Here is a 23,155-nt window from a genome sequence, read left to right as displayed (position 1 = left end):
GGGGAGGCTGGGAAGGGAGGTGAAGGGTAAACAAAGGAGGAGGCTGCAATGCTTGGTAAGAAATGTATGCATTATCCTGCCCATGTAATTGTAGCCCCTCTGTACAGTATGTTCTCAAATAAAATAAAATAATATTAAAAAAATATGTATGTGCCAGCAATAGCAAAGTGTTATTGTATTAAAGAAATGATTAGTGGTGGCAGAATATTAATTATAACATTGTATAGTTGAATTTTGGACACTATAGGTATAATTTAACAATGATGTCTCAAAAGAGAAAAGGGAAAAGAACTATATAGTAGTGATGTTTTATGTATTAGTGTCATTAAGGTAATGTAAATATGAAACTGATTCCAGTGTTAGTATGTATATGGTACATTAAAAATGCTACATGGCATTAGAAAGATCCCTTTAAGGCAAAGAAAATCTGTAAAGAAGGAATATGGGAATTAAATAAAATACAGCAAGCAAAGAGAAAATAATAGACTTAAATCTAACTATATAAATAACATTCAATCTGAATGGCAGAGATTATCAGACTGAATAAAAAAGGCACAACCTAACTCTATATTGTCTACCAAAGGCATATATTAGATTGAAAGGTAAAGTCCATTGAAAGTAAAAGGATAAAAGAAAAGATAGTTCATGCAAACAGTAGCCATGTGAAAGCTTGGGTGACTATCCTAACATTAGGTAAAATAAGAAATATCTTTTTTAGACAATGTCTTGCTATAATGGCCTTGAACTCATGGTCTTCCTGCCTCAGCCTCCTGAGTGCTAGGATTATAAGTACATGCCACAATTACTAGCTCAAAATAGACTTTTAAAAAAAGGGAGAAAATTTTATGACAGAAAGCTTGATCGATAAGAATTATATAATAATTACAAACAATATGCACCTACAACACAGTATCAAAATACACGAAGTGTTAGGTGTTCAGTGGTAGCTCAGCGGTAGAGTATTTCCCTATTATGCACAAAGCTCCCCAGCACTACAAAAACAGGCATAAATAAGTAGAGAGGTGATTTAAACAATAATAACTGGAGACTTTAATACTCCACTTTCAGTAGAGGATGCATCAGCTAGACAAATGAAGAAGGACCTGAAGAACACAATCAACTGTCCCTAACAGGGATCTGTGAATGATGCATCAGCAACAGGAAAATACCCATTATTTCTCAAATGAACACAAAATATTCTCTGGGCTAGTTCATCTGTTAGGCCATTAATAAACTTCAGGAAGTCTTAAAGGGTAAAAATAAAATAAAGCCGGGTGCTGATGGCTCATGCCTCCTAGCTACTTAGGATGCTGAGATCTGAGGATCACAGCTCAAAACCAGCCTAGGCAGGAAAGTCCATGAGACTCTTATCTCCGATTAACCACTACAAAATAATATAAATAATATTATGTGACCACAATGGTATGAAAGTAGAAATCAATAACAGAAAAGTGATTTTTAGAAATTCACAAATCTATAAGCATTCAATAACACACTCCTAAGTACCCAGTGTATCTCAGGAGAAATCAAAACAGAAATGAAAACATACTTTGAGCCTAATGTAAATGAAAACAGAGAATATTAAACTTTAACAATGGAAGAGGTGCTAAATAAAAGGGTATAAGGTTTCCATTGTAGGGAATAAAACTGTTCTAAAGTTGTGATGATGATTGAACATATCTGTGAATATGGTTACAATATTAAGCAATTACTTAAAATGGTTGAAAGTTATATGTATGCAAGTTATACCTCAGTCAGACTGTTTAAGGATTTAATGTATCTACAAATCACCTGGAATTAGGATTTCATATAGGGTCCCATTTCACATCTGTGAAATACTAACCAGTACTACTAGTATTCACACATACTTTGAGTAACACGGCCTATGGCTTTATGTTTCTCCTCCTTACCTTTCTGACTGCATGTTGGACCACCTATATGAGAGACTGAAGGCTGACTCATTGGTGAATTACCCCTACCTTGAGTAGTTTTGTTGATCCAACTCATCATTCAGTCTTTTATCATTGTCATTGCCTTTGACTATAATGCTCTATGCATCTCCTTCTGCCCTCAGGTATACATCTTGAACATCTCCTTCAAATCTTTGTTCATTTGTCACCTCTTAGAAAGGGCTTTCCTGGCCACCTTACATAAATTAAAACATTTCCACCTGTTTTCTTTCTCTATTGCCATGTTTATTTTCCCTCATATTACTTGGTTTACAGAATTACCCATCACCTTAACATGCTATTTATCTGTTACTCTGATTTTCTATTTTTTCCTACAACAATATAATCTTCATGATACCATGGATTTTTTATGTTTGACTGTATTATTAGTGAACATTACTGCATTCATTACAGATGTTCAATAAATCAATTTCAGTAAATAACAGTAAAACAAAGGAATAACTGTTACAGTATATACAGTAGGTGTAGAGGCATTGCAAAGAAGACACGAGGAAGGAGGTATCAATTCTATCTATGTGCATCAGAAGAACTTGAAAGGCAAAGTTTTAAAGCACCTCATAGATCTTGTTTTTGTTTTTGTATTTATTTATTGCCACTCCTGGGCTCAGACTTATGGTCCAGACAGTATCCCTAAGCTTTTGTGCTCAAGGTGAGTACTCTGGCATAGCTCCAATTATGTGGGGTTTTTTGGTGGTTTGGGTTTCTTTTGATAACCATCAAATAGGAGATAAGAGTCTCATGGATTTCTCGGTCCATATTGCCTGCAAACCATGATTGTCAGATCTCAGATTCCTAAGTAGCTGGGGTTACAGGTGTGAGCCACCATATGTGATAAAAATCTTACCTGGTGTTCTATTCACTGTTGTATGTTATACCACACTCTAACGCTATAACAGTATTCAAATGCCTGTGATCCTAGCTTACTTGGGAGGTGTGATATGAGGATCATAGCCTGAGGCCAGCCTGCTGAAAGTAAGAAAACTATCTGAAAAATAAAATCATAAAGAGCTGTGGACATAGCTTGATGGTAGAGCTCTTGCCTGTTAAGGGTTCAAACTTCATTACTATCAAAAATGAAGATAAAAACATATTGTAGACATTTTTTAATTAATTACTCCAAAATTTGATTTCCTAGGACAGAAGATATTTTTTGTTTCCTCTGAAAATTTTCAAAACAATCACTAAGGCTGTGAAGAAGTACACTGATGTCTTTAGGAGTTAATCTAGGATGCCTGTTTTTAAAATTACTTTTTATTTTAAATTTTTATTATTATAATACTGCTTTGCAAATTTATTTACTTGTCTTAGTGGCACTAAATGTTACCAAGAAATCAGAGCTTGAGACCTCTTTCTCTCATGTCCATTGACAATATACATGACATTCTAATCAGAAGTTATGAATAAAAAACAATGATAGTTAGAAGTTTCCATCATGCAAGTAGGAAACTAAGGTAAAGTGAAATCATCTGCTATCAGTGGATGAAATATTGTTATTTCCGCATGGCTCCACCTAGTCTAAAGGCCACACACTTCTCTTCATTTATCTTTCATACACTCATCAGCCATTCTTTACAAAGTCTGGCTGAATGGAAATGATTTGTTGAATTGACTAAAAACCGTGAAGCAGTATGCTCATTTGCAGAATTTATTCTTATGCAGAGATGAGCTCCTCAAAATATTTAGTATCAGCTACTCAAGACTTCTTGATCTGCACAGAAATCTACTGATGTAATATTGCTAGGATGTTCCCACACATTTCAGTGGTCAGGAAAAATTGATTTGCACCATGAAGAAATGTTACAAAAACTATCTAGTCACTGGGGGTCCATCCTGTCACATTCTATCTATTCAGGAGACTTTGATCTTAGGTTTGAGGTTTGAAGCCAGCCCTGGCAGGAAAATCCATGACAATCTTCTCAAACTAACCTGCAAAAAGCCGAAAGTAGAGCTGTGTCGTAGGTGGTAGAGTTCTAGCCTTTAGTGAAAAAAACTAATGGACAGCACCCAGGCCCTGAGTTCAAGCCTCAGTACCCACTCAACCCCCCTCTCACGCATAAGAAATGTTGTAAAAATTAGTGTCATAGCAGATTGAATTGAGCTAATAAATTAACACCCCCAAGATAATTTTGAGGCACTTAATAAGTATCCAATAAATATTTAAGGCTGTAATTAATTACCCAGAAATTAAAGCATTAAAAAGCCAATTTTATCTTAATTGAGACAAAACTAATCACAGCATGTGGATCTTGATCTTCAAAGAGACAACTCTGAGAAAAATATTTAAGCACATAGTAACATAGTTATTTCATATATTTAAATATTTAATATATTTACTTAGTATCACTCTGGATGTTATTTATAATTTTTGTCTCATTTTGGATATTATTTATAATGATTTAAGTAGACATTATTTATTCTTTTGAAAATATCTGCATTATTTAGTGTGATTTATTGTATGTCTTGGGACTAATAAATGTTTCTGATGGGATTAATTTTCAGTTTCATTATGAAAATAGATGAGATGCAGCATGATATATTGGAAAGAGACCCAGAATGTGAATCAAAAGACATGAATTTAATTCGTAGCTCATCCTCTTACTATGCAATCCTGGGCAGCGCTGTTTACCTTCTCAGAACTTTTAATTTTATCATCCCTAAGAGCAGAAATAATACCATAAATAAAGCTGGCCTCCCAAGATTTTATGGTGGGCTCCACATTTTGTAAACTGAAAATCCTTGGAAATGTAAATGTGCAGAATTTTTTACGTGATTTAGAGCATTTTTTCCTAATAGGCAGCCTTTGAAGAGACACACATCCCACAAATTGGCCCAACTTGTAGCACCCGTGGGACTTCTCCTCCAGTGATGCTTCTCCCTTGTCATCTGACAGTCCTGTTTCAGTCTTAATGTTCTAAATCAACTACTACTTGGTGATGTATTTCTTTTTTAAGTAGAGAAGTGTAAGTACTTAGAGGAGGGAAACACTCTAATATTCCACCCACATTAGTCTTCCCCTTTAAAAGATCAGAGGATAATGCTTCATTTTTAGACTAGACATACAAAACATTCTTTGAATACAGTATTCTCAGGAAGTATGTCGTTTCAGTGCTGTCTTCCAACTGTAAAAAGGGCCAGGAGAATCTTTTTCTTAGAACAGATGAGTCTGATATAATGTGCTCACTTGGCTTTAAGTATCAGTGACTGTAATTATAATCAAAATCTATCCATCTTTCTTTCTTTTTTTATTTTTTTGGGGTCTGGTCATGGGGCCTGAACTCTGGGCCTGGGCGCTGTCCCTCAGCTCTTCAGCTCAAGGCTAGCGCTCTACCACTTGAGCTATAGCGCCACTTCTGGCTTTTTTTTTCTGCTTATGTGGTGCTGAGGAATCGAACCCAGAGCCTCATGCATGCAAGGCAAGTGTTCTACCACTGAGCCACCTTCCCAGCCCCTATCCATCTTTCCTATGCAACTGCTTTATCATTAAAATCAGATACATTATGACTGACATCTTTCAATATTGAATTAAATTGGAGCCAGCTACCATTCGTTGGAAGATGTGTATCACTGTCAAAATATTTTACATTGTACTTCTACTCTAATTGGCAATGGATGACAATTTTAATGATCTGGATTAAACATGATACAGGTTAGAATGATTTCAAACTAGTACAAACTCTGCTTTTAAAGTGAGCCAAAGTAAAAACTAATAGACTCAAGAGTATTTAGTTTGGTCTAAAGCCTTCCTTTAACCTTGGTTATGCTATAGGTCTATGAGTTGTGAATCCTCTCAGCTTTCATATGTCTGACAAATTCCTATTGTACCTTCACTTTTTGACATTTTTTTTGTGCAGAGAATTCTGGAATGACAGTTTTTGATAAATCCCATTCTTTGTGTTCATGTCATTCCACTGCCTTCCAGCTTCCATTGTTTTGGATGAGAAGTATGCTGTCTCACTTATCATTGTCTCTTTGTATATAATGTACTAATAATTGTTTGTAATATATATAATGTGTTTCTGCTCTAATTACTTCTAATATCTTCCTCTGATGACTGGTCTAATGACTTTTATTCTCACATCTCTTCGGGTTTGTGTTTGTATCTCTTGTCCGTTGGTTTTGCTGGGCTTTTCAGACCTCTGGATTTATAGATTTCATTAAATTTGAAGAAAAATTCTATCATATTTCTTCATATTTCTTTGACTCCTTTTTCTTAAACATATATTAAGCCATTTGAGGTGTTAGTCTCATTGCTCTCTGATTCTTTGTCATTTTCCATTCTGCTTTGTCACTTTGCTTTAAATTTTCAGTGGATTTAGCAATAAATACTTAAGTCTTCAAGTTCACTACTTCTCGCCATACATCATGAGAAATTTAATTTCTTTTTTTAACTAGTGTGTACCATTTAAATAAAACATTTTAACTGGAACATTTCATTTCATGGTAGGATGGCAACTTTCTATGTACCTTACTTTTCCTGTTACATTTTATCTCAATTCAAAATATATTTGCAATTCTCATTGGTTTAATTAGAAAAACTATTTGTATTTGGGCCCACTCTCATTGCACTTTTACTTTAGTTGAGATTAGTGAGAAAATGATTAGCCAGGTATAGTGGGGCTCATGCCTGTAATCTGGGAGGAGAGACTGAGAGGATCAAATTTTGTTATATAACCAGGAATAAAGCTAACAAGACAACATTTCAGTGAGCAAGTTGAATGTAAAAACAGTGCTAGCTAGAAGGGAGGCATACATAGGAGGGTCCCAATACAAGACCTTCTGGAAAAAAAAATCCCAAACTCTATCTGAATAATAATTAAAGCAATAAAATAAGTAAAATAAATAATAAGGAGTGGAGACATGGCTTAAATGCTCTTACATCAAAGGTAAGGTAAAAAACCTTGTTCAAGCCCTATTGCTTGCAAGATAGCAACAGAGAAAAATCAAAAGGAAGGGAGGGAGGGAGAGAGAACATTTATTTTGTTACTTAGTTTTGGACCTTTATACATACAATGCTTTGATTTTTGTCTTGCCAATATTATGAAAAGATTTAAAATCATACTTTGGGCATAGATAAGGTTTCTACAGACAGGAGAGAATTCATGGTACTATGTGTCTGTTAAAGAGAATATATTGAGAAAACTTTGGGTAGATTTTTGTATGCGAGTTTAATGGTGATTTCTAAAGGATCTTTGAGTATCTTCCACCATGCAGAGACAGACATTACTCACTTCACTTCAACTAGTAAGTATCACATTTGGACCAGATTGAGGGGTCAAACCTTGGTGCCTCAAGATACTTCGTGTACTAGGACAAGTACTGGATGCCGTGCAGTGATCTAAATCTGTTAGGGCTGGAAGCCTTTATGTGTAGAACTATTTTTAATCCCTCCCATGCTAACTCTTGGCTTTGCTTCTCTTTGAGTATTTAACAGTCCTTTGAGATTTTCAGATTTTCTCGGCTGGACCAGTAGGAATCAAGGGAAAACACTTTTGATTCATGTTGGTAGTTATAAGGGAGAGAAGCCCAAGAGGAAGGTAAATATCTGGAACAAAGGATTCACTTGGTTGACTTCATACCCCAACTCCACGAAATCCTTTCTTTTAGAGATAAACTTTGCAGAACTTTCATTTTACTGATGTGGATATAGTTTTCCCAGACAAAGCCATTTACTCCCCATTCCCTCCCCCATCCTCTTCAGCAACATATACTCCCTCTCAGTGTTGGCCAGCCTTGATCTCTGATAGTTGGCAGCTAATGACTAGGAGGAAATTAATTGAAAGGTAATTTAAGAGTTTTCTCATTCAAAGGCATATTTGCATTTCAAATAACACTCTTAAAAGATGAAACAGTATTCTTTGCTTTAGGAATTCATACTTGATGGTGGAATTTCAGCAAGAGGGAGATCTGTGAGGACTTCTGTGCTGTCCATGCTTCTATAGATTTTCATGTTGATACACAACTCTCTCATCTTATCCCAATCTTGGTTTAAAATGTACTTTTCAAAGGTAAAATTCAAGGAGGTTATTTGGGAGAAAATTTTATCTATAAATCCCAAGGCAAATCTACTATCTTACAATCTGAAAAATCAATTAACTACATATTTATGATGTGTTACTTATTTGTCAATGAGTAAAGATAGCATACAATGATGATAAGGTATATACCCAAGGTGGTATGCTGTCACAGTTTGTAACACTGAATTTGGTTTATGAGATAGGTGATTCACATATTCCAAAACCAGCATCCTGCAAGTTGTGTGTTCCTAGGTGTTGTGAAGTAAGTATGTATTTAATTTTTCTACTTGATCTCAGAAATTATGTAGAAGGCTAAATTATGGAAATGTACTCTAAGAAAACACCATGTGAGATCTTCACATTCTAGTTTTTAATGAAGTGAAATGTTCTTACATTTACATTTCTCTTTTTAGGTACTCAGAGGGTGATTACCTTCAGATGATCACAAATATACAGAACTGTCCATGGAGAAGGCAAGCAGAAGAATATGAGAACTTCAGGTAAGAGGATTTCTCATAAGTGATGTGAATGAAAAATATTTTGCTTTTATTGTTAGGAAAATAATCAGAATGTTAAAAAAAAAAAAAAAAAAGTCCCTCATGTGAGATGCTTGGAACTCTATCTCCATTGCTTAAAATTCTGCTACTGTGGTCAATTCCCAAATCTTAAGCCCATCAAAACAAATTAATGCATTTCATTATATCTAAGATTATGTTACATCTTTGTAACATGTCTATATGTTTTATTTTGTAAATAAAAAGATGTGAGAGCGTTCCAGAACTCTTGGAGCATGTAGGATGATATTTATCCTTAAACCTTATCACTTGAGAACAAAAAGCAATTCAGCTTCTTACACAGTTCTATACAGTTTTCATCACTAATTTCGTAACAGAGTGATAGTGAAGAGCATAATGTAAAGAAGAAACATCAGATGACATTAGCTTGTTGGTTAACCATTAAAGAGCCATTGACTATGCTTGGAGAATTTGGAGCCCAGTCACAGATAGAAATCACTTTAATTAAAGCAGTAGGCATGGGCTGGGAAGGTGGCTCAGTGGTAGAGCACTTGCCTTGCATGCATGAGGCCCTGGGTTCGATTCCTCAGCACCACATAAGCAAAAAGAAAAAAGCCGGAAGTGGCGCTGTGGCTCTAGTGGTAGAGCGCTAGCCTTGAGCTGAAGAGCTGAGGGACAGCGCCCAGGCCCAGAGTTCAGGCCCCACGACCGGACCCCCCCCACAAAAAAATAAATAAAGCAGTAGGCAGCTTGGGTGCATATGTACCCCCCAATACTTCCACCTCTCAAAAAACTGGGTCATTGTATATGCATGCCTGGTCTAGATGATTCTAGGTTTTGTTTTGTCATCTGCATTCTGATTTTCCCTTGTTTATTCCACTTGGCTTCGACTTGTGCTAAGTTATTTTATCATATGACAATCCAGAGACATGACTTTACTTGTTCATAATTTCAAAGCTTACTTTAGGTATTATATTTAAAGCATTATTAATGGAGATGCTTCCTCTCTGTTTTTTTTTTTTTGTTTTTAGTTTTTGTGGGTTTTTTTTTAAATTCTTTTTCTGAGGAAAGGCCATTCTTGTTGGCATGGTTTCATGGCTCCACCTGGCCTTCCTTCCATCAGTGACTGGTGTTAACCACCTCTAATTGTATGAGAGAGGTTCTGGTCAGCTTTATGGAGTGAAAGAGTGGTTTTGTGACTGGGTCAAAGCTGGAAGTGGATGGGTGGAAATACAGGTGTACTGACATTTTGCAAGCTGTGACTAAGCATCTTCCTCAGCTGTCATTCTGGGATGAGAGGTTATGAGAGGGATCCTTGTTGAATGGTTTCATCTCTAGGATACTTTAGGCTACCCAGTCCTGTTGGAGACTAGATCTCAGAGATCCTCATGGCAGAGAGATCTGATAGAAAGTTATGTAGACAATTGCAATCCAACAGGTAGCAAGAAAGATTCTGAGAGCTTTTTGCATGTGCAGAATATGTTTTAAAAAATAAAAAAGGAAGAGGTAGACACTGGGGTACTGACCTAGAGAGGGTCACTGCAAGATAATGACCTAGAGAGATGAGAAGTGACAGCAACAGTCAAGGCAGGGGTGCTGGAGTGTCTGCTGCTGGTTGTTAAGTTGATTGAGACCAAGTCTCGTGAAGGAATTATCAACAAAACAAAATAGACTACACAGTGATTTAAAGGTATTGGCAAACTGCCAGGGCTGGGAGGCTTATAGGACTAAGCTCTACAGGGAGAGAGAAGTCAGGAGATGTGAGCCCATCCTTTGGGGCTGCCTTTTCTCACCAGACATTTGCTGAATATAAAATGTCTGAGAGGCAGAGGAACCGAGCTGAGCTTCCAGCGATCCCTAGAAGAGACCAGTTCTCAAAAGGACTGAAGCCTGCATTTGAATTATTTCCAACTTCAGTTGGATTTAGGAGATCTGCCTTTAGCCAAGATAAGTAACAGACACCAAAGTAAATCCTATCTGGAAGAAGATAATATTCCAGGCCTTCAATTATCTCCACAGGTTTTCTCATACAAAATTAGACTCAATTAAACAATATTTTCTCTTTCAAGTTTGTTTTTTGTTCTTTGTTTCCTCTTTCTTTAAAAAAAAATCATCCATCTCTTTTAATCAAAGGCTGTATGAGCATCCTGCCATAGATCATGATAGAAGCTACATAGATGGATGATATGTTTTTATCTTAGAACCATCTCAGGATAAAAAGTACATCAATAACCATGACAACTTCCCAGTGGCCTAACCAGCCCTTCAGGAACAATTTAAATAAACACCCAGGGCTCTGCTATTTATTGTTTGTTGTCTTTTGAGGGAAGAGTCCTCATGTCATTTATTTCTTTACTTGAATATGTATTATATTATAATGTTTACTTTGTAGAAATATTTATAAGGTAAATTATGTAAGTCCCCCACAGAAGTCTGTGCAAATTAGAATAAATCATTCTCCTTCCTAATTTTTTACTAGTGTAGCTAGCCAAATCTGGGGACCTTTGCCTATTAATAAAGCTGGTAATATAGAAACATTCCCTATTATTATAGATGTCAAGTAGCTGAATAGTTTCCATTTTATTTATTTATAGCACTTTGTGTCAAATAGGGGAGTAAAATGTGAGCTTTAAAAAGGCAATAATATCCTTTCAGAAGACATTACAAAACTCGTGTTCTGAAAACTATAACCAACTGACTATATAGTAAATTCATCTCCAGCTCAGATGTTGAAACTTCCTACAGTAGAAGTCCAGGGGCTATCTGAAAAATATGTGGAACCCGTGGTCAAAAGACCCAAAACTAGAGCTGGGAATGTGGCTTAGTGGCAGAGTACTTGCTTAACATGCATGAAGCCATGGGTTCGATTACTCAGTACCACATAAACTGAAAAAGACCAGAAGTGACACTGTGGTGCAAGTGGTAGAGTGCTGGCCTTGTGGGGGGGGGAGGGGAGGGGGGGAAGCTCAGGGACAGTGCCCAGGCCCTGAGTTCAAGCCCCAGGAATGGCAAAAAAAAAAAAAATCTAAAAGCTAGATGATTTGTTGGGCACTAGTGGCCCCTGCTCATGGCTGCTCAGGAAGCTGAGATCCAAAGGTTCATGATTCAGAACCAACTTAGGCAGAAAATTTGTAAGATTGTCTCCAAATAACCAACAAAAAGGATGGAGGTGTGGCTAGAGTAGTAGAGTACCAGCCAAACAAGTTAAGCTGAATGAGCTCGAGGTCCCGAATCAAACCCAAATACTGCTGAAAGGAAGGATAGAAGTGTCCTGTCCCCATATATATAATTTTTTTTTACAACTAAAGGCTGCCAAAGTCAACAAAGTGTGTATTTATCTGCTATTAAAACTTTCCCTTGACTGGGCACAGTGGCTCATTTCTGTAATTCCAGCTACTAAGGAAGCTGGTTTCTGAAGATAATAGTCTAAAGTCAGCTTAGGCAGAAAAAATCCAAGAGACAAGATCTTATCTTCAATTTACCAGCATAAAGCCAGATGTGGAGGTGTGGCTCAACTGGTAGAGTGCCAACATCGAGAAAAAAAATAAACTCAAGCATGCATGCAGGTCATGAGTTCAAGTCCCAGTTCTTGCACCAAAAATAAGTAAAAGAATAATAAAAATAATTATTGATTATCCTATGAGAAACGATGTCTCCCAACCACAAGCCAAAACCCAGAATGCTTTGTGGAGAATTTACCTGCATTTTAGTCTAAGAAATGACTGTTCTTCACATCCATCCCTTTTGTGTTTTGGACCCAATGCCTCATTATTTGCTTGAGCTGTCCTGGTCCAATAGTTGAAACACTAAACGTGATCAGGAATGTCTCTCGCTCCTTCTCTTCCCCACTTCTTCAACTTTACCTTTTAAAGCTCATTAGTAAAGCTCTGGAAACTTCTGGTAAGCAGTCTTTATTAAACCATTCCAAGATGTCTGAGCTTTAGTAATTAGTCTTATATTCCCTAGGTAACTTACATGGTAATGACTGAATTAGCCTTCTTGAATGGTTTCCTAACTTAAAAGAGCTGTGTTCCTTTGTATAATCAATTACAGAGTTAAATGCATACAAGGAAACAGCATTAATTTTCATGTTATTTCCTCTTCTTTTTTTGTTCAGAAATAAATATATTGTTATTTTGCTTTAAGTTTCTTTTGGATCCTCTAAGACTACCTGATTTATTTAAACACACTGTCATATTGGTGTTGGAATCTAAGAGCCTGAATATTATCAACCATGTGTTTACTGAAGACTTAGTTGGAGAACACAGGGCTGTAATTTAAATGCACATGTTAAAGTCTTAAGAAAATGAGGTACCTTTCAAATGACTCGGAAAATAGCTTATTTTGTGCCTGATTTCTTTGTCACAGGTAACTGTTAGGTACTCACAATTTTATTAAATCTCAAAAGTATCCCCTTAGGATATTTTGATTTAATTAAGATTTCTTGAAATTAATTCTATTTTCTTCCTTGTATTAAGTACTCAAGAAAAGTTACCAGTGCTATATTAGTATATTGTTTGATACCTCTACCATAATAGCTAGTACAATGCTTTCATTTTTATTTTATCTGTTTGGAAAAAATATAGTAATACAAATGTGAAGTTTTTAAAACTACATGTTTCTTCCATTAAAATAGGGTGTTCTGGGCTGGGAAGGTGGCTCAGTGGTAGAGTGCTTGCCTTGCATGCATGAGGCCCTGGGTTTGATTTCTTAGCACCACATAAGCAAAAAGCAAAAAGCCGGAAGTGGTGCTGTGGCTCAAGTGGTAGAGCGCTAGCCTTGAGGCGAAGAGCTGAGGGACAGAGCCCAGGCCCAGAGTTCAGGCCCTTGACCGGACCCCCCCCCCAAAATAAATAAATAAATAAAACAGGGTGTTCTTTAATGATCTAACTTGGTACAGTTAATGTCTTACAAGAAGTCAGATTCATGACTTTTTTAGTTATCTATTGAAACATTTCTCCAAAGGCAATATTAGTATTTGTTGCAGTTACCACTTTGCAAACTAATGCTTTTTCATTCAGACAACACTTAAAGAAGGGTATAATGTTCCAGGCATTTTGTTCTGTTGCTCAGATTTCTCAGAGAGAAGCAAAATCGTCTCTATTATGAACATCTTTTGATTATATGAGACTACTTCCATTTTTCTGAACCCGTGTTTTCTTCCTTCCCATTCCCTTGAAACATTTGTTTATGATCATTCAGAGTGACTATGATGACAGCTGAAAGCAATACATATTTTACTTTCTTTTCAAATTTGAGAGGATATGTGTACTTTTTTTGATAGGTGTTTTGGGTCAGCATCGGATTGCAAAAGCCTCTTTTCTTCATTTCCTCTTTGGAGAGACCATTTTTCACTGCTAATGTCCTGTCCTATCATCTTCTATTTGTTATGCTATACAGCAGGCTCGCGAATTCAGAAAAGCAACAAAATCCACACTAGGTCATTACTTCTGCCATATTTATTAATAGAAAGCTAACTCTTGCCCCAATAGAGCTCATTCTTCTCCTTAGTCTCAGAATATGAAATTCACTGTAAGAACTCATGTGAGATCCGCTGGCCTTCTAAATTCTATTGAATTTTTTTTCTTTCTTTTCTTCTTTTTTTTTTTTTTTTTAAGTCGGTCATGGGGCTTGAACTCTTGGCCTGGGCGCTGTCCCTCAGCTCTTCAGCTCAAGGTGAGCACTCTACCACTTAAGCCACAGCGCCACTTCTGGTTTTCTGGTGGTTAATTGGAGATAAGCATCTACAAACCACCCTTCAAAAGTTTTGTCTAATTTTTAGGGCAAGCAGAGTTGAGTTGTGAAATGAGCTCAAATCACACATTTAATGCTGTTGAGAGATATTCAATCTGTAACACAATCTGACTTTAAAATTTGAGTCCACTGTCTCTTCTGAAATAGCCATTTCTTTGTCAATTTACTTTTTCTGGCATTTTGGTCAATAAACATGCTTTTCCTGGCTCCCTCTCCCCCCAAAAAAGTCTCATGGATTTTCCTGCCCAGGCTTGGCTTTGAACCCTGATCCTCAGATCTCAGCCTCCGGAGTAGCTAGGATTACAGGTGTGAGCCACCAATGCCCAGCAAAATTTACCTCCCAACTTGTACTACTAACATATTGCTCTATGTGCCTATGCCAGATAAGCATCCTTTAAGACTGCCATGCCTTTCAGATCTTCTTTTCTTTCCAACACTGCTTGGTATATATTCATGGCTCTATATTGTTTTCACACTGGAACAATATCTCAGGGAATAGATCTGCTATGGTGTGTCAAGGGGTCTTTCTATGTAGCTCAGGCTGGCCTCAAACTCAAGATCTTCCTGTCTTGGGTCCTGAGTTCTGGGATCACAGACAGGCACCATCCACTTCAGCTTCTCTTTCTGTGATTGAGTATATTCTTCTGGGTTTTTCTTTTACACCTTTACTTTGGTTTAGTTCTATTCAAATATATGAGCTCCTCTTTCATAAACTTAAAATTGTTAGTGCATAAATTCAGGGAGAAACAAAAACCCTCTGTTTTCAGAGCTGCTCATTAGTTTAGTCCTCATTCAATCTTTCTTCTTAGACGAGTGTTGAGTACATGTTGAATTTTGGCTTATGTAACTGTCAGGTCAGAAAGAACCATGAGCTAAGACTCAGCAAAATTGCAACATATGGGAAATGTTCATTCATGTATTTTATATTTCATATGTATTTGTAAATGTGCTGGATATCTGCTGTACTCTAAGTTCTTGGGCTCTTTGCAGCCTCATTTTCTAGAAATCTTCTGAAGATTGTGCCAACTCTTACTTCTTTTCTCATTTCTCATGTCCTGTCATTTTCATGTTTTCAGATGGTTCCATCCTCATAACTCCAGCTCTTGTGTACTGGCCTCTGGTATACTAACTCAGTTAGCTGTGAGTTTGTTGATGTACTGGCTCTGAAAAGAAATGAGGCAAATGAATTGTAAGCGTGCCATGCCTATCCAAGTGTCTAGAATGTTTTTTAAGAAATTTTTAAAAAGTAGTTTCTGTATGTCAGAGTGTTGTACAACTATTTCTACCAATTCCAGTATACTTTCATTAACCCCAAAAGAAATTCATTCCTGTTAGCAACATTTTCTCCTTTCCCTAGTCCTAAGAACTTTTCTGAATATCGATTTGGCTGACCTGGAAATTTCAAATATATAAGTATTTGATAAAGCACATCTTTTATCTATTGACTTCTTCCCCTCAGCCTGCTGTTTTCAAGACCCACCCATTAGCACGTGTATCAGTAATTCAGTCCTTTATCTCATTGATATAACTTGTTCTGTTTACCCCTCATTAACTGGTGAATGTTGGCTTGCTTGGACTTTTGGTAATTATGAATAATGCTTTCATATAAACATCTGTATTTGTTTGTGCTTTCATTTGTCTTGGTATATACCTAGGGGTAGAATTACAATAACTTGAGACCTATCATGTTGAGAATTGCCAAACAATTTTCCAAAGTGGCTGCCCTATTTTAGAATCCTGAACATGTTTATAAAGGTTCTAATTTCTCTATATCCTAAGCAACATGTGTTATTGTCCCTTTAAAACATTTTGTGCTCCTAATAAGAGTGAAATAATATTCTATTTGGGGTTTGATTTGCATTGTTTAGTCATTAACAGTGTTGAGTAGCTTCTCATGAGTTTAATAGCCATTTTATATTTTAGTTGGAGAAGTATCTATTCTAATACGTCATACATTTTAAAATTAGACTGGCATATTATTGTTGAGTTGTAAATATTCTTTATGTATTTTAGACACAAGTTCTTTATCAGATACATAATTTGCAAAGATTTTCTCCGATTCTTTCGAAATGTATTTTTATTAGTGTATATAAATTGAACCAAGAGGCTTCAGCATGTTTTCTAACTTGCTTTTTTACTTTCTTTTTAGAATTCATATTTTGGTAGTACTTTACTTTCTTATTAGAATTCATATTTTGGTTTGAACTCAGAGCCCAACACTTGCTATGCTGGTGCTTTATCACTTGAGCTACACCTCCAATTCCAAGTTTTCCTTACTTGTTCATGTCCTTCTAAGCATAAAACTTCAAAATGTTTTTATTTAATTATTTAATTAATTTCATACTGGTTCTGGATCTGGGAGAGCTGTCCCTGAGCTTTTTTTTTAATTTTTTTTATTGTGAAAATACTGTACAGAGGGGTTACAATTACATGGGCAAGATAATGAGTACATTTCTTATCAAGCTTTGTAGCCTCCTCCTTTGTTTCCCTTTCCCATCCCTTCCCATTCTCCCTCCGCTCCCCCCACCCAATGACCCCCCACTTAATCCTCCCCGCTACCCCCCTCACACCAAAGTTGTACAGTTCATTTTTCGACATAACGACTTGTACATCTCATTGTTGCAGTGGGTCCACCTGTATCCCTATTTAAACTATTTGATAAAACTTCAAAAATTTTTATGGAATCCAATTTGTTTATCTTTTGTTACTTGTGCTGTTAGTTTTATATCTAAGAAAACATATCCTGACCCAAATCATGATATATGCCTATAGTTTTACAATTTTAGCTTTCTCATTTGGACCTAAGATCCATTTTACAAATTATTTTATATTGTATAAGACGGTTCCAATCTGTATCCATTTACACCAATACTATTTATCCAAGTGCCAATTATTTCCACTAGATTGTCTTGGAAGCTTAGCAAAAAATTGATTTACCATAACTGTGAGCTTTTAATTCTGAACTCATTTCCATTGATTTGTCTCCCCTTATACCTTCTACACGTTTAAAATCTAGCAGTGTTGTGGGTGGGTGGGTGGGTGGGTGTGCATGTGCGTGCACACACGCTATTTTCTACTCATTTTGAAGGCAAGTTTTCTAAAAGTGTTGATTCTTCCCTTTGTTTCTCCCCTTCTGGTGGATTGCTTGGCTTTTGCCAGTTCCTCCTTTCCTCCTCTGTGTCCTTTGTCTTCTTTCATTTCAGTCCCTCCATACTAATACAGAAAGGCAATCTGCCTTTCATACAGCACTTCCTCTGTGCCTACCCTGCTTCAAGCACTTTGATTCCTTCATCTAGGTTTCTAACAACATATGCAAATCTGGCCAACAAATATTGGTCATATGCTAACTTATTATGAAATCAGTGCTTACATGCCCCAATATTATCCAATGGGAGCAGTTTTGGTATGCAAATATTAATAGAAAAATCTCAGTGGGAAAGGCTGAAGAAAATGAGACTAGTTAGAAGAAAATGGCTCAAAGACTGTCTTCAGTCTCCTAAAGCACTCACATCCAGGAGTACCACAGACAAAACCCTGGGCATTTGGAGTGCTGTCTAGTGCCGGGCTAGTGACTCTGAGGAAGAAGTCTGTGTCTCTCTCTTTCTTCTAGAGCGTATTTCTAAGGTCATCTTCCACCCATCATGAGTCTCTCAGGTTATGGCAGCAGAAGAGAGGTGTAATCCCTTCTTGTGGATACCAAGAATAATCAGTGTTAGGACCTAACACTGGTTATAAGGATTCATTTTCATTGTGTGTGAGATCATTTCATTCACAGGCCTTGTTATTTCATGATCTGTGTGTTTTATAGAATACAGAATAATGACTGGAAAATGTCTTTACCAAAAGAAACTAGGATCTTTCTAGTTTTTTTTTTTTTAATTTCATTTCCTTCTTTCTGACTGCAATAGGACTTAATTTTTTTTCTCTCTAACACTCTACCACTGAAGCCACATCTCTAGTTCTGGATTTTTTTTTTTTTTGGTCATTAATTAGAGGTTAAGAGTCTTGAGGATTTTTCTGCTTAATTTGGCTTTGAGCTATGATCCTTGTATTTAAGCCTCCCAAGTAGCTAAGAATATAGGCATGAGCCACCAATGCAATGCTGGGAATAACTTTAATATCAAATTTGGTATCCTCTGTGAGGGGATGAATTCTCACAAGAACATCCTTTTAAAGAATTTATTGTTATTATTAAGTAGCTGTGCCAAGGAGTCACAAATTCCATGAGTCAGGTTATGAGTACACTACTTCTTGGTCAGCACCCCTTCTTTTATTCTGCCCAATTTTCCCCTGCCCATCTCTACTCTCAAGAACATCTTAGAGGTACTATATTAACTTGTTGGCTATCTGTATCACTAGTCTTATTTACCAGGTTAGTCCACTTCTGGCTGCTCTCCAACAAAATGGAGTTATTTGCTTTTGTACATTCTTACAAATACTCACCATCCCAAATTCCCAGCACAGAATCAGTTGTGTGTTAGTGTCTCGTTACATGATGGCTCTTATTTCCAGTTTAATATCATCTGCCAATTTTCAATTCATATTTGACTTAAACTAGTTTAAACTCTTGGCATTGATAATCAGCTTTATAAGTCTATAATGTAGCAATGAATTGGAAGCAGTTTTAGTTCCAACTTTCTGCCTGGGGAGAATGTATATATGCCCTAGTTTTTCTTTTGTGATTATTTCATATGGATTATGCCTTGCTCTTGGTAGGAACACACACTTCCTATTCAATTTGCTCTGTTTGAACTTTCTTTGATCTTTTCATGATAGAAAATAGGTCACAAAGAGCAGCAAGAATTAAGCTTCAACTTTCTAAGATACAGTCCCCAGCATGTTAGTTTCAGTAGAAAAGGACTTACCTTTATATGAACAGTCTATGGCTGGTCCTTGTATATCCTGAGGTCTTATAAAAAATGATGCTAGCTTCTCCAGAAATTAACCATCCCAAGCATACGCAGAATTTAGAGTCTCACATTCCAGATAATGTTGCCTACAATTAGGACTTCATACGGTGCTGAAAATTCAAGGGGTGAATAGAGGCTTCATATTTGGGGTTCTCTTTGGCACAGCCTGAGGATAAAGATGAAAAGTCACAATCTGAAAGAAAGCTAGAAGGTAAAAACCAGGAACAAAGGTATCCAGACTCCAGAAGCCAGGCAAAAAGAGAAGCTGCGAGTTGGGGTCTGAAACCCCAAAGAGTAGATGCTGAATTAGCAAGTCTTAATAGCTATCCTAGAAGCACTCCCATGACATGAGAACTGGCTTTCTAGTAGGATATAGGACCATTTGTGCGTGAACCAGGCTCCCTGAATGACCATGACCCGCCTACTTCTATCTCCACCAGCACAAGATGCCAGCAGCCAGCCATAGCTATGGATGGGGAATGTCCAGGCCTTATATGATATGGGAAATCATTTGGTCCATGATGTAAAAGACATGTATGTGTCATGTATGCTCCTTGTCAATTTCCTGTGGCCATATACCTATATTCATAACTTTGTATGGCCTGGGGATGAGGCGTAAATATCCAAATGGCTCCTGGCAGAAAGAAAGATGGTTCCCCATTTCTGGATGAAGCCCTTTGAGATATGTGTGCCTTACTTTCCACTGAGTATGCAATCACGCTTGGTCTAGTGAGCTCTTGTTCATGAAGCAACAAGATCTTTTATGAAAGACAGTGGCCTCAGCACAAAATACACTGGGAACATTTTCCTTAAGAAATCCTTCACAGGGTTGAAGATATGACCCAGTGGTAGAGCACCTGCCTAGCAAATGTGAGGCCCTGACTTCAAACCCCCACTGTCTCTAAAAAGAAAAAAAAAAGGTATATTGGTATAATTACACAGAAGATTCCTCATTGAATTACCCAACCCTTCATAGACTTACACTTAATTCAGGATCTCAATATGATGCTAGATAATATCAGCCAGGACAAAGAGGAAAGTGCTCTTTCATTTTCCTTCCCTAAATTATCTCACTAAATAAAAGTATAAACTGTCAACAGTCACTTTATATAAAGTGACTCCTTTATATTCTCTTCACACATTGAACAATAATGGCAGTGACCTGGATTTGTTTTGTCTGAAAAACTAAAATGTATTCGGAAATCTTCACATTTGTGTTAGCAGTTGATTTTGTATTTTTAGAATTTGCTTTTTCACATTTATGTAATTCGCAATTGGCTTTCACAGTTTAAGCCCTGGGAGGATAGGGGACTTGGCCCACCAGTCACCCTGCGCTTATCCCAGATGCAGCTGAAGCATCCAGAAGCTCCAGTCTCTCTCTCGTCTTCAAAGACTTCCCAACTTGTTCTTTTCACTGTCTGGCTCCACTTCCTCAGTACAATCCTATTTCCATCTCAATTGTAACTACAAGTCATGCTTTGCTTTAGTACTTTAGCATCAACAGGCATTGCCCTCATCTCCCCTCTCCCTGCGTAAGCACTTCCATGCAAGAATCGCTGGCTTCCCGGGGACCCCAGTCAAAAACCCTGACTAGCCCCTCACCGGCCCTCATATTCCTCCCTGGAGACCACTTCCAGCCAATCACCAACTGTTTTACAGTTTTATCCCTTAAATATGTTGTAAGTCTATCTGTCTGTCTCTCTGTCTGTCTGTCTATATCCATCTATCATTTATTTATCAACTATCACCCATTTATCTATCCATCCTTCAATCATCTATCATCTGTCTGTCTTCTATCTATCCACCATCCATTATTTACTCTTCTATTTTATCCATCCATCAATCTATCATCTATATCTATGTCTATCTATCTATCTATCTGTCTGTCTGTCTGTCTGTCTGTCTGTCTGTCTGTGAATCTATCTGCCCATCCATCCATCCATCCATCCATCCATCCATCCATCCATCCATCTATTACCCATCATTTACTCATCATCTATCATCTATTAATCTATTTTATCTATCTATCAATCATCTGTCTGTCTTCTACCATCCATTTACTCATCTATTTTATCTATCCATCAATCTATCATCTATCCATTGTCTGTCTATCTATCATCTATTTATCTGTCAATCCATCCATCCATTAACCTACCTACCTCTTCACCCTCTACCCCTCCCCTCCCAGGTCTATTTTTTTGTCTTAGTTCATCCATCCCCACACCATTAGTTGTCTGGGTAGAAATTCTTGACTCTATGGATTCCAGTTCCTACTCGTTGGCTCCCTACCTATATCCAGCTATGTCTTCCCTGGCCTCTGTGGGGGAGAGATTTGGACACACATTTGTTCCTTTATTATTAACCACTGGATCACAATTTAAGACTATCTCAAGATATATTTTCTGAATTAATCCACATGTCTTGTGAGAGTGGCTAAGTGGCTTGTGATTTTTTTTTCCTCTCTGTATGTTTCTGTTATGGTTTATTTGTGCAGTATAAGGCCACACTTAGAAGAAAGATAGAGGAATGTTAAGTTCCTGTTTGAACTAAAGGATGTGAATTCAAATCCCAGTCATGTTATGTTCTAGCCGTGTGGGTCACTTTGCTGTATGACTCAGCCTCTACATCTGCAAACTGCAGTAGCAGTGATGACAATAGAAGGTAGAAGGATTAAACAAATTAATATGGAAAATACTTGGTGGAAGGTCATGTGTATATTTGCTACCATTATTTATGTATCTGTATACAGGAGGCTTAAACTTAACATCTGAGGCTCTTCTGTTTCATTTTTCTTGGAAGTTGGGTTGTTAATGGGGGTGTTATTCAGGCAAGTGTCCAATCAGTTGGGCCACAGCCTTAGTCCTTTTAGTTTGCTTTTCAGATAGTGTCTCCTGCTAACTTTGCCTAAGTCAGGTTCAAACTACTGTCTTCCTACCCATCTCCTTGGGAGCTGGGATTACAGGCATATACTATTATAAGCATAGTGATATATGTTTCTTCTTTTTATATTATGTTTTATATCATGTTTCTTCTTTTTATATTATTCTTGATTGGACTTCTAGCATGTGTCTCTTTTTGCTATCTTTGCCCTGCTTGGTTTGATGTAATAATGTGCAGGTTTGCATTTCTCTCTAAAAGCTGCATGCATCTCTGTGCCTGGTCTCTGCACCTGACCAAAGTTTACCTTCTCTCTTACTCTCTTCCACTTTTCTCAGGGATTTCTTCCCTCTTCTTTCTTTTATTTGGCTTCTGTGTCTCAAGCTATTTTCCACCTCCTTTTGCCACATTCCCTGGGTTTATTATCATTTCCATTTGTTCTTTCTCCCTAAGTTTTCTACCTATCTCCTGCAATTAGCACAACTGAAATTTTTAAAAACCAATATTGAAAAAACTCTGCATTAATTAAATATCTTTCTATTACCGTTTCAGATATGGATAACCTTATGAATATAATATGTTCTAGCTCTCTGGGGGAGAGATTAAATTGTTCTTTGCTTGTGCAAGCATCTATTGATTTTCTTCCTACGGCTCAGTCACTCTTTCTAGAAAAAAAAAAGCCTTCACATTTGGCTGACCTTTCCCTCTAGGCCACAGCTAATAAACCCTTAGTCACCTTTATTGCTTTGCCCTGAAGCTCTTCTCACTCAACTTTTGTTACTGTGGTTTGCTCTTTTCCCCAGAGGATCTCCTGGTTTTTCTCCTGGAGGTGACTTCAGACTTTTATCCTCCTCTCTAGGTCTTCTCTGTGCAGCTTGGAGGACAGGCACGAGCCATCATGCCATGCTTTTTGATTAAGTTGGGGGTCTTGATAATTTCTTGCTTGGGCTGGCCTCCAGTCCTGATCCTCCCTATATTCACCTCCCCCAAGTTGCTGGGGTTACAAGTGTGCAACACCACAGCTGGTCCTCTACTTCTCACCTTAACTCTGTATTCAAGATAAGACAGGGCAGGGATCAGTTTATTCCAGGCCTAGTCAGTGTGGTGGCTGAAAG

The 23,155-nt window shown here is 37.2% G+C and overlaps 1 protein-coding gene across 2 annotated transcripts in view; it reads left to right on the top strand.

Moving 5' to 3' along the window:
* Positions 1-23,155, top strand: part of St8sia6 (ST8 alpha-N-acetyl-neuraminide alpha-2,8-sialyltransferase 6) — a 111,498-nt gene that overhangs the window by 67,663 nt on the left and 20,680 nt on the right. For both annotated transcript variants that reach the window (XM_069990441.1, XM_069990442.1), the window contains one exon: positions 8,398-8,484. In XM_069990441.1, the coding sequence (XP_069846542.1) occupies positions 8,398-8,484 (87 nt within the window). The remainder of the gene's footprint in view (positions 1-8,397; positions 8,485-23,155) is intronic.

Source organism: Dipodomys merriami, unplaced genomic scaffold (genome assembly GCF_024711535.1).
Source record: "Dipodomys merriami isolate MVZ:Mamm:240054 unplaced genomic scaffold, mDipMer1.0.p SCAF_4, whole genome shotgun sequence".
In the NCBI taxonomy this organism is placed as follows: Eukaryota; Metazoa; Chordata; class Mammalia; order Rodentia; family Heteromyidae; genus Dipodomys; species Dipodomys merriami.
The sequence above is the reverse complement of the archived record's forward strand: the minus strand, read 5'-3'. Positions and strand labels throughout refer to the sequence as shown.